Here is a 21,489-nt window from a genome sequence, read left to right as displayed (position 1 = left end):
GTGCAGCAGTCAAAGCCCTTTCTCACCTGCACACCAAACCGGCTGGTGCACTGGTTCTGGCCCTGCTCTCTGCTACCCCCACTTGTTAAGACGTGAGATGGGGTCCCACGGACGGATTTGGGTGAATACAGACAAGAGATCTCTGTTGGTTGCTCTTGGGGGATGAGGTTTATTCGGGATGGAGAGAGGCCCTGCCTTGAGCTGCCAGATGCAGCACGTGGCTGGGCCTAAGGTGATGGGGGAGGGGAGAGACAAAGGGGGGAGCAGGGACTCCCGGAGGAAGTTCCAGGAGGAGAAGGGAAGATCCAAGAGGGCATCTGCCCCCCCGGAGACCCCTTATCAGGGGGGTTCAAGGTGGGCTGGAACAGGACCTGGGCCAATGGGGTCACAGGCACCTGATGGTTCAGGGGAGGGTTACAGGTGTGGGGTGAACCATACATTCTGGGGGGTGAGATGGAACAGTCCATTTGGCTTTTGGACCCCTCTGAAGGTGAGGGTTATTGTCCAGCCAGTAGGGGGGATTATATTGATCCTTGCTGGTACTATTGTGGTTCTTAATCATATTTATCTACCCTTCCCAACACCCACTCACGGGTGTTTTTGTCGGGTTGGCTGCCCCCGCCCGGCCCCAGTCCTGCCCAGAGTGATGGGCAAAGGCTGCCAGCAGGGCTGGGAGCTCCCCACCCACACCCGCTCAAAAGCAACTCGACTGAAGACTCAGTCTTGTGTCTGGCAGCAAAAGGGAGAATCCCTGCTGGCACACCCAGCTTGGGTTTGTGAGATGTTGTGCCTTGAGATGCCGGGACTGGGAGCACAGCCCTGCGTGGGCTCACCTGCAAAGTGAGCGTGGGCTGTGTCCTGCAGGTAGGTGCCACAGCCAAAGTCAATCAATTTAGCCTGGCCGGGGGCCAGGTCGAGCAGGATGTTCCCTGGTTTGATGTCCCTGTGCAGGACCCCGCAGCTGGTGCAGCGCCGCACGGCCTCCAGCACCTGCGGAGCAGCCCCCGCGCCTCCTCCTCGGACAGGAACCTCCTTGCCCGAATAAAATGGTGCAGGTCCTGAGACCACTCTGGGCACTCCAGCACCATCAAGATGTCACTGTGGAGCTCCCGTCTCTCCAGCATCTGGACAACACCAGGGAAGTGTCCCTCTGTGTTTGGGGCGGCTCCTTCTCCAAGGAAAGCAGGTGGGAGTTGGAGCCAAGGAGCTGAAACCCGCAGGTGCAGCCTGGGCTGGAGGGAGCTCAGATTTGCACAAGGCTGCTCTGAGTGCCAGGGCTTGGATGGGGGAAATGGTGGGGTGGGGGCAGGGACAGAGTCCGATGGATTGTCAGCCACAAAGGGTCTTGATTTTCATATCTATTCCAACTGCATGAGGAGGCACTTGGATTCAATGTCAACTGGAGATTTCACACATCCATTTATTAGGAGTAAAAAAAACTAAACAGGACCTGAAGAAATCTTTTCTCACTGTCCTTTTAAATATAGTGTAATCAACCACAAGAGATTTGAAAACTTAAATGATTCCCAGGGCTTGGCTTGTTAAGGTGTTCTGAATGTTAATGAGCCCTGGGGCACTGAATTCCTGCACTGAGGAGCTGAAGGCTGAAGAAGCCTCTGGAGCAGTAAAATTCAGCAGCAGCCTCCAAGTTGCTGAGGATGTCAGCAGCCCCCACTGAGGCCATCCCTGCCCAGAGACCCTGGGGGAATGGGCAGACAAGGAGAGCGTCCCTGGGGCTGGGGCAGCAGAACTCAGAGGCACCAGCGGCTCCAGCTGGGAAATGGAGTGTGGGATGGGGCTGTGAAAGCCCTGCCTGGGCTGTGCCCAGCAGGACACACAAGCTCTGACCCCCATCCCCCAGACAACTCTCTCAAGGAGACATTTAAAAGGACTGACAATTGTTTGTGTCCTCTGAGCTGGACTCCCTGGAGAAATACCAACAAGAGATTCTCAGGAACTCAAAACAACACAACAGCTTTTGCTGGGAACTTTAGGAAATCAGAGAAACTTTGGCAAAAGATTTAATTTGATATTTAATCTACAGAAAACACTTCTCAAAGCATTACCTTGGCCCATTGAACTTCACAAACACTACACCTGTTCAATTTTAAGTTAATCAAAATTTGCAAGAGGACAGAAATAGAAGAAGTAGACACAGAAGGAAAGGAAAAATAAGACTTAGGGAAGCACACACAGAGCTACTAACTCCTGGATTCCAGTAGGGTTCAGATAGAAATTCCAAGAGGAGGTAGAGCCAAGATGTGTGCTTGCCTTGTGGTCAGCCTTAAATACCCCTTGGTCTTCCTGGGCCCTTCCCCCAGCTGGAACTTGGGGCCTTTTGGTCACTCAGGAGCTGGGCTGGGGCTCCAGAGGTGGCTGTGGAGCATTGCCTGTGCTGTGCCAGGGCCTGGCAGACACTGCTGGGCTGGGATAGAGGCTCTGGGGGGATTGGGGTTCCAGGGCAGGGCAGTGCTGGGGTTACAGGGCAGGGCAAGGCTGGACCTGCCCCTTCCTCCCCCACACATGAAATGTTTCCAGCAAACAATTTCCTCCAGTGTGTCACAACAGGCAATGTTGGAGGTAAAACCCCAATTTTTCCCATGGGCACCTGCAGGAGAAGGACAGTTCTTTTCCATAGGAAGGAAAGCACAGATCCCCAGTGTTTGGAAGGCAGATGAGAGCCTCACTAGGCCAAGGCCAGCAACACTTGTCAGGAATGGCAGATTTTGTCTGGAAGCAACCTTTGGATATAGGGAATTTTGGAGACAGAATCCAAATTTTGCCCATGGGCACCTGGAGAAGCAGTTCTTTCCCAAAAGAAGGAAAGCATGGAGCCTTCCCCAGTGTTTTGAGGACAGATGGGAGTTGACCCTGATGAAACCATTGCCAACCAGATTTGTCCTGCCAATATTCCTACAGGAACAATCGCTGGATACAAGAAAATTTGGAGGTAAAATCCCAATACTGTCCATGGGTGTCTGGAGGAGGAGGAGAGTTATTTTCCAGAGGAAGGAAAGAACAGTGCGCCAGTGTTTCAGTAGAAGATGAGAAGAGACCCTAAACATGTCAAGGTCAGCTGGACCAGTCAGGCAGTCCACAGGAGGCCAAACCAGCCAGACATGTTCCGTGTTCCTTTGGTTCCATGGGGCCCCACAGTGTCACAATTGCTCCTTGATTACAAGAGGACATACAGTGCCACAATGGACCCTTAGATCGATGGGGTCCCACAGTGTCACAATAGCTCCTGGGTTCCATGAGGCCCTTTAGTTTCACAATGGTCCCAAAGGTTCCATGAGGCCCTGCAGTGTCTCAGTGATCTCCGTGGTTCCCCAGGCCTCACAGTGACAAGTGACTCCTCTGTTCCATGAGCCCTGTAGGGTCACAATGGACCTTTGGAGCCTGCTGGTTTGCAGTGTCACAAGGGTCTCCTTTGGCTCCACAGTGTCACAATGGACGAGTGATGACACGAGGCCCTGCGGTGTCACAATGGACCTTTGGTCCCATGCAGCCCTGCAGTGCCACAAAGGCCTCTTGGTTTCATGAGGCCCCACAGTGTCACAATGGTCCCTTGGTTCTGTGGGGACCCCCAGGGTCACAGTGGTCTCACTGGTTCCATGAGGCCTCACAGTGTCACAATGATTTACTTATTCCATGGGGCCTCATAGTGTCCCAATGGTCTCCATGATCCCATGAGTCCCCTCAGGGTCACAATGGTCTCCTTGCTTCCATGGTGCCCCACAGTGTCACAATGGTCCCTTGGTCTCACAGGCCCCACAGTGTCACAATGGTCCCTTGGTCTCACAGGCCCACAGTGTCACAATGGTCCCTTGGTCTCACAGGCCCCACAGTGTCACAATGGTCCCTTGGTTCCATGGTTCCTGTGCTGGTGCATTCCCCCCTCCTCTTCTCAGGCCGCCCTGCCAGCTGAGAAACGCTCGCTGGGCCTCGGCCTTGGCCAGCAGCCCCTGGGCTCAGCTCCTCTGGAGCTCATCACAAACCCTGTCTGCTCCAGGCACTGCTGCTGCCCAGCCAGCTCCTGGCTGCTTTAGGAGCAGCCCTGGGAACTGTTTGTGTTCCCTCAGTGGCACAACATCCCTGTTCTCACCCTGCCAAAGAAAGCTGCTGATGCCAAGTGTGGCCAGGATGAAACATGGCTGGGACTGATGCCCCTCTCTTGGGGCCCTACAAACAGCGCTCCAAAAGGAGCCCTTGGAGCTCTCCTGGGCCAGCGACTCCCTCTGAGTGGGGCCTCTCCGAGCCGGGAACTCTCCCGTTTGCTGCACTCGGGGGATCCCGAACAACGAGGGAGCTTGGGCCGATCCCCCCACTCCTCCAGCCTCAACCCTTCCCCGCTGGGAAGATGCCAAAGCATTCACAGGGAGCATTTCCCTGCCCTCAGGGGAATTTGTCACAGGTGCCCTGCACTGACTCTCTGTGTCTGTGTGCACACAGGAGTGCCTGTGCTGGGGAAATGTGGCAGAAATGCTGCTCTCGGAGGGCTCTGAGTGCCTTGGGTAGCTGAGCCAGTCAGGCCTGTAAGTAAGGTTAAATCAAATGGTCTAAGTGACACTGTAGTCCCCTTGATTCCATGAGGCCCTGCCATGCTCTAATGGCCCCTTGGTTCAGGGCGTTCCAAAGTGTCAGAACAGTCTCCATTGTTCCATGAGGCCCCACAAAGTCACTGTGGTCCCCTTGGTTCCACAGGGCCCCACAGTGTAACAATGGACTCTTGGCTCCATGAGGTGCCACGCTGTGTCCCAATGGCTCATGGTTCCATGAGGCCGCACAGTTTAACAATGGTCCCTTGGGTCCATGAGGCCTTGCTGTGTCACAATGGACTTGGGGTTCCATGAGCTTTCCTACTGCCATAAACAGTCTCCCTGGTTCCACAGTGTCACCATGGTCCATTTGTTCCATGAGGTTCCATAGCAGAACCTTGGTTCCATGGCCACCTTGGTTTTGTGTGACCTTGCAGTGTCACAATGGACCTGTGGTTCCATGAGGCCTTGCTGTGTCACAATGGCCCCTTGGTTCCAAGAGGTTTCTCAGGGTCACAATGGTCTCCTTGGATCCGTGGTATCACAAATCACAAAGGCAAATGCATATTGCCAAGGGTTGAAACACAGCAGACAGGGAAGATGTGAAAAGTGAGTTTGTAAAGGCCTTTTAATTCACAGCTCCCACTGAGAGCTTTGGGGCTCACAGATGGACAGAGATGGTTCTGCTCACCCCTCTGTCCAAAGCAGGGGTAACACACGCTGCTGCAGGTGTTTGGGTTGGTCTCTGCAGGTCCAGGTGGATGCCAAACCTGCTCTTCACAGCCTTCTCCCTTCCCCTGCCCCTCTGCCAAGTGCAGCGGGTCTCAAGGACTGAAAGGAGCACAGAGAGCCAAAGGGGGACACTTGCACCTGCCTCACTGGGAGCTCCCAGGGAAACACTTTCCTTGAGAAGCAAGCCCCTGTCCTCCAAAGGCATTTCCCCAAATGTGCAGCTTTTCTGCTCAACACCAACACACCCTTAGGAAACACTGGCAAGGCTGAAGGACTTCATGTCCTTTCAGGACAGGCACTCCAGCTCTAGCTCCTATTTCCCCAAGTGCATTTCCAGGTGGAGGCTCAGACGTGCAGCCCCAGGCCCTCTACAAACACAAGCTGCTCAGTGCCTCTTCACCTGCCTCAACTCCTGCCTGCGCCCACGGCACCAAGACCAGGCTGTTCCCAGCCAGAGCCCAGAGCCCTGCTCCCGCAGGACGCTCTTGCCAGCACCTTCCAGGCCTCTCCGCTGTGCACACAGCGCTTTCCATGCCCGCTCCCAACAGGCTCTGGAAGGCAGAGCACAGCCTGGCTGCCTCTGCCACAGCACAGCCCAAACACAGGCGGAGGAAGAAGCAGCAGGGGCTGTTTTGTGGCCATGCCCAAGAGAGACTGGAAGGGTGCCCTCCCTCTGCTCTCACTTGCTTGGCTTTCTGACTGGCTCCGAGCCTGGGGCTTCCATTCCTCACTTGTGGGCACCAGAACCACAGCCGAGATCCCGGCACTGCCTGACAGTGCTCCGGGCACTGGCAGGGTCGCGCGTCCCAGTCTCGGGCACCGCGCTGCTGCTTCCTTTGCCCTCAGGCACACCCAAAGCTCCCTGCTAAGCCTGGATGGTCGCTGGTTCTGCCCTCTCCCTGATCCTGTGCAGGGATGGAGCACTGCTGAGCTTTCAGGAAGCTATTCCTGAAAACTTCCAGCATTCCAAGCTCCTTTGCCCTCCGTGGAAGCTTGCCATGGAATCCCTCACAGCTGCCTTCAGAGCATACTCAGCTTGGCTCTTCCAAATTCCAGGGGCTCCAGGCTGCTCAGCAAGATCTGCAACTCCACAGGGTTGTGGAACTGCACCTTCAGCACAGGCACCTCTCCAGCCTGATCTGCCCTCGTTCCTCTGTGTGTGTGCACAGAACACGGCGTGGAAGAGAACAGCAGCAGGGGCCTGTGTGTCCCAGGGCCCAGGATTTGCACCGCTTCAGCTCCACAGAGATGCAGGTAAGGGGGAGAAATCAAACTGTTTTTTAATGGAAGGCAAAGGGAAGGGATGAGATGGGGGCCAAAAAAAGGGAATGGGCAGCGTTTGAGGGCTGGAGGGAGGAGCTGTCAACAGGGAGGGGGAAGGCAGCAGCTATGGGAGCTTGCAGCAGGCACAGCTGTGGCCAGCATCAGGTGTGCCTGGAGCTCCAGTGACATTGAGTCCTGGTGCTCTCTTCACTGTCTCCTGGTACTCTGCTTGGGAGCCTGGTTCTCTGAATCCAGCAGATGACCTTAGTTCTGCACATCTTTGTCCAAAAATTGCCTGAATTTCCAGGTTAGTGGAGGATGGGCTGTCATCTTCGCTCAGGGATTCAAGGGCTGGAAGACAGATAAACTACCACAGTCAGAGACCAGGGGCTGTGTGACATCACAGAGATCTGTGTAACATCACAGGGGCTGTGTGACATCACGGGTCCTGAGTGACATCACAGAGAGCTTTGTGACATCACAGATCCTGTGTGACATCACAGATCCTGTGTGACATCACAGAGACATCCATGTGACATCACAGAGTGCTGTGTGACATCACAGGGGCTATGTGACATCACAGAGATGTCCGTGTGACATCACAGAAACATCCATGTGACATCACAGAGTGCTGTGTGACATCACAGGGGCTATGTGACATCACAGAGATCTCAATGTGACATCACAGAAATGTCAGTGTGACATCACAGGGAGCTCTGTGAAATCACAAAAAGCTGTGTGACCTCAAAGGGTCAGTGTGACATCACAGTGATGTCTGAGTGACATCACAGATGTGTCCGTGTGATGTCACAGAGAGCTGTGTGACATCACAGAGATGTCAGTGTGACATCACAGAGAGCTGTGTGACATCACAGAGATAACAGTGTGACATCACAGGGGGCTGTATGATCTTGCACCTTCTGGAAGATGGAGTATCGCCCACTCTGTATTGCCCGGAGCACATGCAATGTTTGAAGTGCCAGCTCTGACATGGCACTACTGACATCCTCTGTCAGGCATTCAAGGGCTGCAAGAGAGAGGAACAAAGCCACGGTCAGATCCCGACTCTGCGGGGAGCCGAGGGGAGCCCCCCCTGCCAGGGCCATCCCAGCCGGCTCTTGCCATGGCCGGGAGGGATCAGGGACCAAGGGGATCAGCCCGAAGCTGCTGGCCACGCATCCCCCACGTGTCCCTGAAACCTCTGTGTGCTCTACCTAGGAGAGCAGAGCTCTCCGCAGACGGGGCAGGGCTTGCAGCTCGCCCCGGCAGCCCCCGCTGGCAGCCCGCTGCCCTGTCTCACCATTGCAGATCAGCTGGAGCTTTTCCTGCTGTCCCCTCAAGCTCCTCCCGGCCATCCCTGGGAACACAGAGCCTGTCAGGCCCAGCGGCACAGCTCCCTGCCAGCGGCGCTGCCAGCCCTGTGCCCACACGCCCTCCTGGCCCGGCTCGTGGCTCACCCATGAACCTGACGGCGCCTCTCGCAGGGGCTCCTGTGGGCTCTGCAGGTAGGGCAGGGCCCGGCGCAGGTGCTCGGCCACGCTGCTGCTGTCCTCTGCCAGCTGCAGAGAGCGGCAGGAGGGAAGGGTTGGCCCCGCAGCCCCGCCGGGCCGGGGCTCCATGGGCACCCGGCTCGGGCCGCAGGAGCCTGGAGCAGAGCCCGCGCGGCCTCGGGCTGCAGCAGCGGGCAGGGGCACAGCTGCCAGCCCGCACACCGAGCACCGCGCTCAGGGGGCTTCTCCAGGCTGGGGCTGCGGCTTCCCAGCCCTCCTTACCAGGCACTCGGTGAACTTTCACAGCTCCTGGTTCTTCACCAGCTTTTCAAGATCCCTCCTCTTCAGGAGCTCGGCCGCACAAAGCAGCATTTCCTGAGAAGCCTGGAGAGCAGCAGAGACGCGGAGATGGCCCCACAGCCCAGGGCGCAGGACCCGTCCCTGTGCCAGGGCCTGGAGGAGGCTGCAGCCTGCGAGGTGCCAGGGCAGGAGGCAGCCCAGCCCCTGCCAGGGGAACAGCAGCAGCTGCCGAGTCCTCACCTCTGCCACTCGCTGGTTCTCATCATGGCAGTGGAAGGAGAGTGGCAGCAGGCTCTGGCGCACGTGTGCCTTCAGAGCCTCTTTTTCTTTTTCCTGTGGAAAAGTCATCCATGTTCAGAAGAGCAGTATGGAGAGCAGCTGCACTTGGCTATTGTCCTGTATGAAGGGAAGAAAAAGAGACCTCAGCATTGGCTGCACGGGGCTCAGCTTGGTGCAGGCCTGCAAATCCACAGGGCACAAAGTGTCTGGGCAGCAGCCAGTGGCCATGGCTGGGGGCAGTGAGCCTTACGCGGTCAAGGAGTGGCAGGAGTGCCTCAACCAGCTGCAGTGTGATGGGGCTGGGTATCAGCATGTCCTTGTCCAAGATGATAAAGTTGAGGAGCATGGCTGTCATACTAACTATCTCTCCATCCGCATCCCACAGGAGCTCCACAAGACTTTCAGTCAGGCTCCACATTTTTTCTCTCTGTGAGGAACACAAGTTTGTGAAATGCCATCCTGCTGCTGCAGGGCCTAGAGCCCAAAGGGCTGTTCCAAAGCACTTGGGCAGCTGAAGCGGGAGGCAGGAGAGCTGGGAGCAGCTGGCCCAGCGCCCAAAGCCCAGCCAAGCCCAAGTGACTGCATTCCTGAGCGCAGCCTCTGCCCCTGCCCCCTTCTCACCATCGAGGGATAATTGATGAGCTCGAGAAGGGCCCTGAGCACCAGGTGACGCCTCTCCTTGCACTCGCTCCTCAGGTGCCTTGACAAGATTTGCAGGACTCTGTCAGCACCGCGTTCACTCAATTCCAGGCACTCGAGGCCCTGAAAGGCACAGGGCAGGGACAGGGGACCAGCCTGCAGGAGCCCAGAACCGCACAGGGCCGGGCCCAGGCAGCAGCACAGGGCGCGGGCACCGTCCCAGGCACTGCGGCCAAGAGAGGGCAGAGAGCCGGGAGGCAGCTGAGCGAGGCAGCGCTGGCCTTCAGGCTCACCTCCACAAGGAATGCCAGGGAGGGCAGCTCCCAGCGTGGCTCCTGTGTGCTGAGCAGCCGGAGCAGGTAGCGAGCGATCCGAGAGCACAAGGGGATGGAGACACAGGACATCTCCCTGGCAGGAGACAAAGTAACCAAGACTGTGGGCCAGGGGGACAAACCTCTCCGAGGACTGACTCACAGAGGTCTGGTCTTTCCCCAGCATCTTGCAAGGGGCCCTGGGCTATTTGGGAGGCGGATCCTTGTGGACACCCTCCTCTCTCAGCCTCTTTCAGTCTGTTTGGCTGTTCCTTGGTGACAAGGCCCTCTGGCCCATGACCACAGGGACTGTGTGGGGCACCCCAGGCACAGAGCACAAATGTCAGAGGCAGCAGTGTGAAGGGGGTCTCACCTGGCCAGCACGCCCAGGGCATAATGGTGGGTGTCAGCACACAGCAGTGTGTCCCAGCCACACTTGCGTTCCATTGCCACCACCACATCCTCGCGCTGCATTTGGCAGAGCAGGGACATCAGGGTCTGCACTGCAAACCTGTGTGCAGAGCAAAGCCCAGGTCACACTGGGAGAACTGGCCCCTGCCCTGGGCACATGGCAGGGACAAGAGGACTGGCATGGAGCACCTGTTGGGACTGGTGGCAAGGCCATATTGCTGCTGGCATCCCTTCCAGAAGGTATCGACCTCCTCTGGCATATCCAGAGTGCTGAAGAGCACTTGGAAGAGCAGATGCACAAAGAGCCGGGGGAATACACGGTGACTACATGTGGCACACAGGGCACTGGGAGGATCTTCCACATCACCACAGTTGCCTGCAAAGGACAAAGCCCCTCGAGACAGCGCTCAGTGCCGAGGTGTCCGTGTGGCAGGGCCCAAGCACGGGAGGGAGAGGCCCGGAGAGACGCAGGGGGAGCACCGGGCCTGGTGGCCCTGAAGCTGCCCCGAGGCCAGGTTTCAACCCAGCGCCTGAGGCAGGGAGACGCCGTGGGGGAGGGAGGATGGTGAGCTGCTGGAGAGGTGGCCTTGGAGCCAGCAAAGGCAGAAACTCACAGCCAGGGCAAGGACAGCCATGTGGTCCCCATCGGAGGTGCACGTGCTGTGCTCTGGCCAGCTCCCCAGCACATCGAGGAGTTCGAGCATGGCCGGCTCTGCAGTCCTGGGCGAACACATGATGCTCTTCCACATGGTCAAAGCAGCTCTGTGGGGTCAGAGCTCTGTCTCAGAGGAGTCTGGGACACAGCAGCGTGGCCTGGGCGACAGCGGGGAGCTGAGCTGCTCTGCCAGTCCTGCCTCTGCCCGCTGCCCCTCACTGGCAGCACGCAGGCAGCCTAGCCCTGTGGGGATTGGCCCCTGAGGGGCAGGGGGGAAGCATGGCAGCACGCTGGGGGGCTGGCAGGGGCCAGGGCTGGCAAAGGGAGCAGCCAGAGGGCCCTGGAATTCTCTGTTTGTCAGACACCTGGGACAGGCTGTACAGGCTGAAGGGCTGCTGAGCCTTGTGGACACGTGGGCCCCGTACCTGTCACACACTGGGGCCACAGGCAGGAGAGCCATCACCACGTCAGAGGGCTGTGCCTCTGTCAGATCCAGAAGGGGCCTGTACAGATTGTACTCAGGAAACTCACTGGCCAGGAGGATGTACCTCACCATGGCAGGCAGCTGGAGAAGGCAGGGGAGACTTGGAAAGCTGCCAGAGGAAGGAATGTGCCCAGCTGCCCCAGAGAAGTGCTTCCCTTGCCACCACACTGCCATGGCCTCAAAGGCTTCCAGGGAGCAGCAGGCGTGGCTTGGGAGGCCACGCAATTGCTGGGAGGAGAAAAGCCAGGCCACAGGCTGCTCACTTGCTTTGGGCTGGAAGGACCCTCCTCCACAAGCATATCCAGCAGGGCAGCACTGGTCTTGGTTTTGAAGATGGGAGAGTACGCTCTGACCACAGTGCCCATGATGCTGCTCTCTTCCTCCCGAATCCTCTTCATGAATTTGCAAACCATCTGTAGCAGAAGGGCAAGAAGCCCGGGATGTTGCATGGAGTGCTCCGAGCACAGTGCTGGGCTGAGCAGTGCCAGCAGGCCCAGCCCAGGTGGGGATGGCTGCAGGTACCTGCGCTGCTCTGCGGAAGCGGCCACGGGTGCGTTCCTGCTCTCATGTGCGCTGCACGGCTGCACCTGGCAAAGAGCGAGCGCAGCCCGAGCTGAGGGGCTGCGGGAAAGGCCGGAGAACACAGCCCAGCCCTGCGCTGCCCAGGCAGGGACAGCCCCGCGCCGCCCCAGGGCATGGAGCACGGCTGTGGGGTGTCTGCCCGGCCCCTATTCCATCCTGTCCATGGGCATGGCCCCAGGGGATGGGATGGGATGGGATGGGATGGGATGGGATGGGATGGGATGGGATGGGATGGGATGGGATGGGATGGGATGGGATGGGATGGGATGGGATGGGATGGGATGGGATGGGATGGGATGGGATGGGATGGGATGGGATGGGATGGGATGGGATGGGATGGGATGGGGCCAAGCTGGCTGCAGGCACCAGCCCTGTGGCCCAGCTCTGACACTCACCCTTCTGTGGTAGCTGGAACTGCTCCACCTCTTCAGACTGCTGTGCTGGGGCAGCTCCAGGGCCTTCTTTCTCCTCCTTCCCCCAGGCCAGCTTGGGCACACTCACAGGTCTGTGCTCTACGTCACTGCCTGGATTCATGGCTACTTGCAGGAGAAGGTGGCTCGGAAAAGGTCCGAGTCAGCAAGTCTTGCAGTTGTGCCTTGAGGGCACCTGCAAGAGTGAAGTCTGGGCAAGGCTACAGGACAGCAAGTCCTGCACTCTGGTCTTGGGGGCTCCAGCCACAAGGACAGGAGACTCCTGTCAAGGACAGTGCAAAGCAAATGCCACGGTCTGACCTCGAGGGCAGCTGCAGAAGAGATGCCTTGGGAAGGCCAGAGGTCACCAAGTGTTCTGGTCTGGCCACGAGGTCACCTGCAGGAGTAATACCTCGGGAAAGCTCTGGGTCAGCAAGGAACAAGTGGCTGTGCGAGGGCTCCTCACAGCACCGCTCTCTCTGTCCTGTCTTGTCGCATGCACAGAGCACTGTGGAGTGGCCTTGTCACTGCCAACACCTATGCCACAGCATGTCACAAAGGGCCCTTGGATACCCTGTCCCGTTCCATGCCACGGTGACCATGCTGCACCGTGTCACAAAGGGCCCTTGGATACCCTGTCCCGTTCCATGCCACGGTGACCATGCTGCACCTTGTCACAAAGGGCCCTTGGACACCCTGTCCCGTTCCATTCCACGGTGACCATGCTGCACCGTGTCACAAAAAGCCCTTGGATACCCTGTCCCGTTCCATACCACGGTGACCATGCTGCACCGTGTCACAAAGGGCCCTTGCACACTCTGCCTGGAGTGTAGGCTCTGGGTCGAGGGGCAGGCTCAGCATTGCCTGTCTGCAGGCCTCATTGGCGTTCTGCCGGGCGCTTTGCTTCACCATGCCTTGCCTCAATCCCTCCTCTGGAACCTGTGCTTCAGCTGCCCTGTACAACCTGTCTATGAAACTAACGAAAGATTCCTGTGTCTCCTGCTTGAGAGAAAAACAGTTAACAACAGGACCACTGGGTCTTAACTTAAAAAATGCTTTTTCTGCCGCCTTGGCAGTTGCTGCCAGTGCCCCTCTTGGAATCTTTTCCGCCTGTGTTGTTGCCACGTCCCACTCCCCCATCCCGCACAGATGATCAATGGTTAACATGCCTCCATCGGTGTCGGAGGAGGTCTCGGCTTTTGCCCAAAGCTGGGGTAATGCATCTCGTACCTCCCGCCTCCATATGGATTCCCATACCAAAAACTCAGCTTGAGTAAGCAAGCACAAAAACAGAGCGTGCATGTCAGCAGGGACGTACTCATTGGAGGAAAGTGTGACTTTTAACAGCCCCCTAAAGTATTCACTTTCCCGGCCAAACTCCTTTTGGGCTTTGCAAACATCCCTAATCACAGCCTGTGGGATAGGGGCCCACTGTGCCAGGGGTCTGCCCCTCTGCCGCGGCGTGTAGGTGACCGGTGCAGCAGAAAAGGCAAGCGGGGGTTGCGGCAGGTCACGGCTTCCCCCCTCCCCCCCCTTCCTCCCGCTCCCCCCCCCCTCAGGAATCGAGGCATGGGAACCAGAGGGCCGGTCGTGAGAACGGAGGGCAGAGGCAGGACCAGGGCTAGGGGGTGTGGCTGGTGTTGCCTCACCCCTAGGGGCGGGGTCAGAGGGAGGACTGCTGAATGATTCATTAGGGGAGGTGCCAGAAGGGGGTGGAGGGGAGGGGTGGGTGGAGAAGTCTCGGGAGTGGGAGGGGTTGGCTGTAGGGTGAAAGGGGTCGTTGGGAGACAAAGCACGGAGGGAGGGGGATGGGCATGCCATGCGGTCCCCTCCATCTTGTGCCCTGGGGCAGGGAAGGGGATTATTTTGGGAAAGGTCAGGGAAAGGTTGTGGAGAGGGATCTGGGGTTTTAAAACTCACAACTTTACTACTATGGGGCAGGACTGTACAAAGAGAGCAACTTTGGGGAGGGGAAGGGTGCAGGGCGATGCCAGCATTGTCCTGCGATGGAACCTGGGGGTTGACAGAGAGGCCAGAATCTGCCTGCGGCTGGTTTTGCCGGGATGCCTGTCTGAGAATCCCCGGGCTAGAGAGAGAGGGATAGGAGAGGGAGTTTGGGGGATTTGGGGGGCTTGGGGGGCAGAATTCGCCCTGGGGTGGCTCTGGCTTCCCTTCGCAGTTATTTTTGACAATATTTCTCAATTGGATTGCCAGATGGATGAAAATTGAGAGGACTGGTCGTCCTTTTGAGAAATTTCTTTTTCAACTCGGTCCCAGAATTGAATTTGGTACAAATTTGCCTGCGAGATGTCCTGGAAGGACTGCAGAAACCACTGGGCAAAACGCTTAACATCTGACTTTTTACATGTCTTTCCTCCCCCAACTAAAATTCCTAGGATTTGAACGTAAATTCTCTCGTGCGACACAGACAATTTTGCACCCATTATGTCGATGTTAAAGTGTGTCGCGAACCTCGCAGCTGGTAAAATAACAAAAGAAAAAAAAAATACCTCTATCGGAAAGCTAGGTAGCCTGCCCTTACACACTCCCTGCAGCGGAAGAAAAAATGTGGGATCTTATCGCTCTCTTGTGGGAGAAAGAGAAACCCACCCCAAAAGGAGAAGGGCGTACCCAGCCCAGGGGACCCCGGTAACTCACCACGGGTCCAGCGACATCCGAAAGGGAAACGAAAAGTCCAGCTGTGAAGTTTTCGCCGTGGGGGGACCGAACTTCAGCGGTGCAAGCCAAAGCTGCCGGTCCCACCCCTCTGGAAGCCCTGGCTCCTTAAAACGGAACCGCAGCTTGCGAGGGTGTTGTAACGTCCACGAGGTAAATCCACCAGCCTCTTGGGGCTCAGCGGTCCTCAGTCTGTGGCCTGGAGCTCCCAAGCCGCACGTTGGGCGCCACAACTGCCGTAGTGCTCTCTTTTCCCCCCCTTTGTCCCAGCTAGCTCCGTGTGGGGAGGAGAGCGTGGGCAGTCTCCGTCTTTTCCGGCAAGCCCTCGCGGGCGTTGGCCGGGACTACGTGGGTCTGAGAGCAGAGGTGTGTCCCGCGGCGAATAAAAGGAGAGACACTTTTCTCGTGCAGGCAGAATTCCGGTTTATTGCGGCTTGGTTGGGAAACAAAAAACCGAAAAGACTGCGGCGTGCCGCGCTGGAGTTTGTGCCGCCTTGCCGGTCAGGGGCGGGGCGGCGTGCTCCGGAGCTGGCCGCGAGCCAGGGGAGGCGGCGCGCGGGGCTGCGGCGCGGTGGCCGACTCACGCGGGTGCCGTGGCGGGAGCGGCAGCCGCGGTCGCGGAGTGAAGCAGTCGCAGCAGGGTCGTCCGGGGCGGCGGCGGCGGCAGCAGCACGCAGGGGCCGGCAGAGAGAAAAGCCGCGGCGGGGGAGCGGGGCGGCAGCAGCACGCAGTGGCCGGGTGAGAGAAAAGCCCGGGGCGTCCCCAGCCCGCAGGTTAAGTACCGAACAGGGGAAACCCGGGGCAGCCAATGGGGTAACACCACGGGGGGTCTGAGGGCAGTGCGGTGCAGGGGTACATCCAATGGGGGATGGACAGGTGGAGGGTCCCAGGGCGTCTGCCGACCCCGCCGCGTGACTGACAGATGGCCTGAGATGTAAACACAATGACTCTGCACTTTCCCGGGAAGGCAAACCGCGGGGACAGATGGGAAAACCCGGGGGGTCGCTACAGAGCATGGGGGGGGTACATGGAATTAAATTATACATAATAAAACGTATAATAACACAATTCCACACCTGAGGGACACCTGAGGGAAACCTGAGGGACACCTGGCACACCTGAGTGACACCTGGCACACCTGGCACACCTGGGCACAGGTACATCACACCTGAGTAACACCTGAGTGACACCTGAGTGACCCCTGGGCACAGGTAGTGTTACACCTGGGGACGGATGTCACACCTGGGCACAGGTGATGTCACACCTGGGTGGGTGCAGGGAGACAGAGCCACCTGTGCAGGGACACGGTGATGTCACGTGAATGACATCATAGCACCTGGGGGATGAGACAGCTGGGGAGGGGGGGAACATCACAACATCACAGCTGCTGAGGTGACACACACAGCAGGAGCCCCAAGGAACACCTGGATCCTCCCAAATTACACCTGGGACACCCCCAAAACCACCTGGAAATGCCTAAGAACACCTGGATCAACCCTGGGACATCTGAACTTCCCTCAAGGACAGCTGGATCCCCCCAAAACCCACCTGGGCCTACCCAAAAACCACCTGGACCCACCCAGGATCTCCTGGACCCACATAGGGACGGCTGGACCCGCCCCCCTGAACTCACTGGGACCCCACTGAAACTCACCGGGATGCCCCTCTAAATCCACCTGGGAACCCCAAAACGCACCAGGACTCCCCCAAAACCCACTTGGAGCCACCCAGGAACACCTGGGATCCCCCAAACTCATTTGGACCACCCCAAAGCCCACCTGGAGCCCCAAAAATCACAGGTGTGGTCCTGCTCCCCCACTCCCCTGGGTTTGAATCTTTGGGTCGATTTGTGGCGATTTTTGGTTTCCATTGATAAAAATCTATCTGGGGGCGGGGCCAAGGGTCATTTGGGTGGGGCTTCAGGAGGGGGCAGGGCCAGAACCGGGAGCTGGGAACTGGGAGGGGCAGATCCTGAGGGGGCGGGGCGCTCGATGGGCGTGTCCAGCAGCAAGGGGCGGGGCCAAAACACGGGGCGGGGTCTAAAGGGGGCGTGGTCAGTGTCTGGGGGTTCGTCCTGCCGCTCCCACCCCCATAAATTCCCCCGGACCCTCCCTCACCGCCCTGCCCCCACCCATGGGACACACCCTGAAACCTCCCCAGCCCCTCCCCCCTCGGCCCCCCCCGAGCTGTTTTCACCAGGGAACCACCAAATCTTTGGGAATTCTCACCTGGGACCCCCTAAAGCTCCCCTGCACCCCTGCAAAATCTCCTCAGGACCCCACAAACCTCACCTGGGACCCCCAAACCTCACCTTTAACCCCCCAAACTCTCACCTGAGATCCCCAAACTTCTCCTAGGACCCCCAGACCTCACCTGGGCAGGTGGGAAACCCCAAATCCTTGGGAATTCTCACCTGGGACCACCCAAACCTCACCTGGGACAACCCAAACCCTCACCAGGGACCCCCCAAAGCTCACCTAGGACCCCCCCAAAATCTCCTCAGGACCCCCCAAAAGCGGCCAAAGGTGGGGCAGGGCCGGGGGCGATGACGTCACCTCTTCCTGTTTCCCCTCTCCATCCGCGCCGCGTTCCTGCGTGTCCCCAACTGTCCCCGGCCGTGTCCCCTCCCCGGAGTGTCCCCAGCGGCCATGGAGCCCCGCGAGGTGCGACAATCCCGGCGGGGGGACGGGAGGGGACAGGGGAACACAGGGGTGGCAGAGGGGTGGAGAGGACAGGGCGGGACAGTGGAGACGAGAGGGTGACAAAAGGGACAGAGGGGACAGCAGAGCCCTCCAGGGAGGGGACAAACGGGACTACAGGAGGGCACAGGGGCCACTGTAGGAGGCCACAACTGCCACCAGGCCCCTGACACCTCTCCTGTCCCCTCCCCAGCTGTCCCCCCACCAGCTGCTGCAGGTGATGGTGGCCGTGGTGGCAACACTGGGCGAGCTGGTGGCCACACTGGGCGAGCTGGTGGCCACCGTGGCCAGGCCGCACAGGGACGTGCTGCTGGCCGTGTCCCCAGAGTTCCTGCGGGTGGCTGTGGGGACCTTGATCTTTCACCTCCAGGACGCCCTGCGCCACTACCGTGTCCCCTCCCTGGACCACCGCCCTGTCCCCTCCCTGGGCTGGACCCTGGCCAACCTTGGGGACACCCCAGGGACCACCTGGGCCTGTGTGAGAGCCCTGGCCAGCACCAGGCGTGTGCTGGACAGGCTCATGGACAGCTGGGCCCGGCTGGCCAAGGCGGCCACCGAGCTCCGCGACGCCTGCAGGGATGCGGCCACCGGGAGGGGACAGCGGCTGGAGCTGCACCTGGGGCTGCTGGGGGACTTTGTGGCCGCGTGTGACGAAGCCACTGTGTTCCCCCAGGAGCTGCAGCGCTGGCTCAGGGACATCGAGGCTGCCCTGGCCTGGAGGGGACAATGGAGGTGTCCCGATTTCCGTGCGGCCTTGGTGGCCACAGCGGCCGAGGCTGAGCAGCTGTGGGAGGCCAGTGCCCGCCTGGCCACGCGTCACCTGCTGGGGACACTTGGGGACATCAACACCCTCTTCTTCTGTCCCTCTCCTGGCCACGGTGGCTGTGCAGTGGCCGAGCGGTGCCAAAGAGCCATGGAGGACATCCCGAGGCTGCTGTGCACAGAGCAACATCACCACTGGGCCGTCATCAGGCCGGTGTCACCTCGGCAGAGACTCGGGGACACTCTGAGGGCACTTTGGGAGCACTTGGGGACACTTTGGGAAGGCTTGTGGCGACGCTGGTGGGGGCGGGGGGGTGAACGAGCCTCCCCTCAGTGCCTTGCAGGAGACCTGGCTGTGATTTGGGGGCCGGGGGGGTCCCCAGGCAGCCCCCACTGCTGAGCACTGACCCTGCCCAGGGGGCACCGGGACCCCCCAAAAACCACACCCGCACCCCCTTCAGTGCCCCCGAACCCCCCTCGAGCACTGACCCCCCCGCACCGGGCACTGGGACGAGTGGAGACGCCCTCTCGGTTTTCTGGGGGTCGAGATGACCCCGAGATTGTGAAAAGTCCTTTTCTCCCAGCCCGCGCGGGCAGAGAAGGAGTCGAGATGCGGAGCTTTGCTTCTCAGGGCCGTTTATTGTCCCTTTTCTCTAACAGCTTTGTCCGCTCTGCTGAGCTCTGTCTAGCAGGTCGGTCTGTGGCAGTCTCCCTGCCCTCAGGGCGCTCTTTGCCTTCTACACTAAAAACTACCTGTACTGTGTTTACAATAACGTGCCAAAATCTATCATTTATGTTGGACAGTGTGTCTCTACCTTCAACCAACAGAAAAGTGTCACCATCACAGCAAGACATGGAGGGCAAAAAGAAAGAGAAGAAGGTCAGGACACACCCAGATCCCTCCACCTTGTCCCATTGAACCCCGTATTTTAAAATGTTAAAATGCTACTTTTCTACCCTGTGTTAATTCACCTGCCATGCTACTCAAACCCTTGTGCCTTGTAATTCCCCATACAAAGTTGGCAATTTTCTCCAGGGGCTAAAACCACAGCCACCGGTGTTCTTGACACCATGCCAAGGTCTCCGAGGCCCCTGCCAGGGTCTCGAGCCATCCAGGGCAGCCAGAGGAATGTCCTGGATTCTGACACCCCCCAAATACCGAGCAGTGGGAGCCCCCCGGGCACTGCCCCCCACTAACCAAGCACCGGGATAGGGACCGGACCCCCCTCAAACCCTGGGAACCCCACAAGCACCGGGACCCCCCCAGGCAGCGCCACCCCCATGCACTGGGACAGGGACCGGGCCCCCCTCGTGCACCGACCCCGCCGAGCACTGGGCCCGAACCCCCTTTGTGCCCCCATCCATGACGGAGGTTCCATCCCCTCCCCTTAGACCCCCCAGAGCCGCGGGACCCCCAGGAACAGGGCAGGGACTGTGGGGGACCCCAAGGGCTCGGGGGGGACAGGGTGGTTCACCAGCACTAGGGGAGTCCCTTAGGGTTTGGTCCTTTCCCCCCCGTTGTCTCCCAGGACCCCCTGTTATCATCAGCGCCCCACCCAATGTACTGGGATCCCCCCATTCACTGCTTTTCCCCTTCACCAAGCCCCCCAAATCGCTGGGACCCCCCGAGCTATGAGCCCCCCGCAGTGCACCAGGACCCCCCCACTCACCTCCCATCCCCCATCCATGGGAACCCCCCCAAATCACAGCAGCACAAGGAGAAGAAGCCAACACCTTCCCCACACCCAGCATGGATCACCAGGACCACGGATCAGCAGGGCTCTGCCCCACGGGGGTCACTGGGGATCATCCAGCCCGGATCCTCCCATGGGGGATGGAGCTGGAGCAGCGCACCAAGCTCTTCCCTCACTCTCTTCCCTCACTCCAAGCTCTTCCCTCACTCTCTTCCCTCACTCCAAGCTCCTCCCTCACTCCAGGCACTCACAGGGCTTCAGTTAGTGGTGCCTCCGTTGGTGCTGGGTCAAGTGAGAGCTCTGTGAGAATCTCTTCCCACACTTCCCACACTCGTAGGGCCTCTCCCCAGTGTGGATGCGCCGGTGCCTGGTGAGGTGGGAGTTGCGGTTGAAGCCCTTCCCGCAGTCAGGGCAGCGGAAGGGCCTCTCTTCTGTGTGAATCCGCTCATGTACAAGGAGATGGGAGCTTCTCTGAAACCTCTTCCCACACTGGGGACACTCGTAGGGCCTCTCTCCAGTGTGGATGCGCTGGTGTGTTCTCAGGTATGAGCTCCGCCCAAAGCTCTTCCCACATTCCAAGCACTCATAGGGCCGTTCCCCGGTGTGGATCACCTGGTGCTCAATCAGGTGATATGTGTCTCTGAAACCCTTCCCACACTTCCCACACTCGTAGGGCCTCTCCCTGGTGTGGATGCGCCGGTGCACGGTGAGGTCGGAGTTGCGGTTGAAGCCCTTCCCGCAGTCGGGGCAGCGGAAGGGCCTCTCCTCTGTGTGACTCCGCTCATGTAGGAGGAGATTGGAGCTGGTCCGAAACCTCTTCCCACACTCCCCACACTTGTAGGGCCTCTCCCCAGTGTGGATCCTATGGTGCCGGATCAGGTGGTCACTCCGACTGAAACTCTTCCCACATTCCAAGCACTTGTGGGGCTTCTCCCTGCCATGAGGCTTCTCCACCAGCTCCGAGCTCCGGCTGGATCTCCGCCCGCCTTCCTGGCTCAGGGGGGCTCTTTCCTCCCCGCAGCTCCCTGGGCTGGGTTTGCAGCTCCTCCTCCTGCAGCATCTCCGGGGCTTTTCCTCCTCCTCCATCCAGCCACGGCCAGGGAATGAAAAATCCTGGTTTGGGGAAAAAAACAAGAGGAGAGCACCTTGGACTGGAGATTCCTCCTTGCCCAAGTTCATCTCAGGAAGTCATTGGGAATCTTGTGTCTGTAAGAACTTCCAAAACACCAAGATTTAGCCCAAAAATCCCACAAACTTCAAGATACAGATCAAAAAGTCCCCAAACATCACAAGTCAGCAAAAACCTCCTCCAAAACATAAAGATTCAGCTGCCACATAAAACCAAAGATCCAACATTTAGCCCAAGCAAGCTCAGAAACACCAAGATGCACCCCGTGAAAATCCTGGATCCCCCTCCACAGTCACCTGCTGCATGTGGGGGGAGAAACGCTCCTGGGGCTGGGGGGAGGCTGCAGATACAGGGAGGGGTGGAACCTTCTGCTGCTTCCTCTTTCTGCTCCTCCTCCTCCTCCTGTGTCCCTACTCTTCCTCACACTGCTCTTCC

General features: G+C 58.8%; 1 protein-coding gene across 1 annotated transcript in view; it reads right to left on the bottom strand.

Moving 5' to 3' along the window:
• The window catches only part of LOC140681477 (uncharacterized), a 472,703-nt gene that overhangs the window by 448,123 nt on the left and 3,091 nt on the right, over nucleotides 1-21,489 (bottom strand). The window contains 1 exon segment of the mRNA XM_072921312.1: nucleotides 20,404-20,607. Coding sequence (XP_072777413.1) covers nucleotides 20,404-20,607 — 204 coding nt within the window.

Source organism: Taeniopygia guttata, chromosome 36, assembly GCF_048771995.1.
Source record: "Taeniopygia guttata chromosome 36, bTaeGut7.mat, whole genome shotgun sequence".
NCBI classification, from domain to species: domain Eukaryota; kingdom Metazoa; phylum Chordata; class Aves; order Passeriformes; family Estrildidae; genus Taeniopygia; species Taeniopygia guttata.
This window is presented reverse-complemented; position numbering and strand designations above follow the sequence as displayed.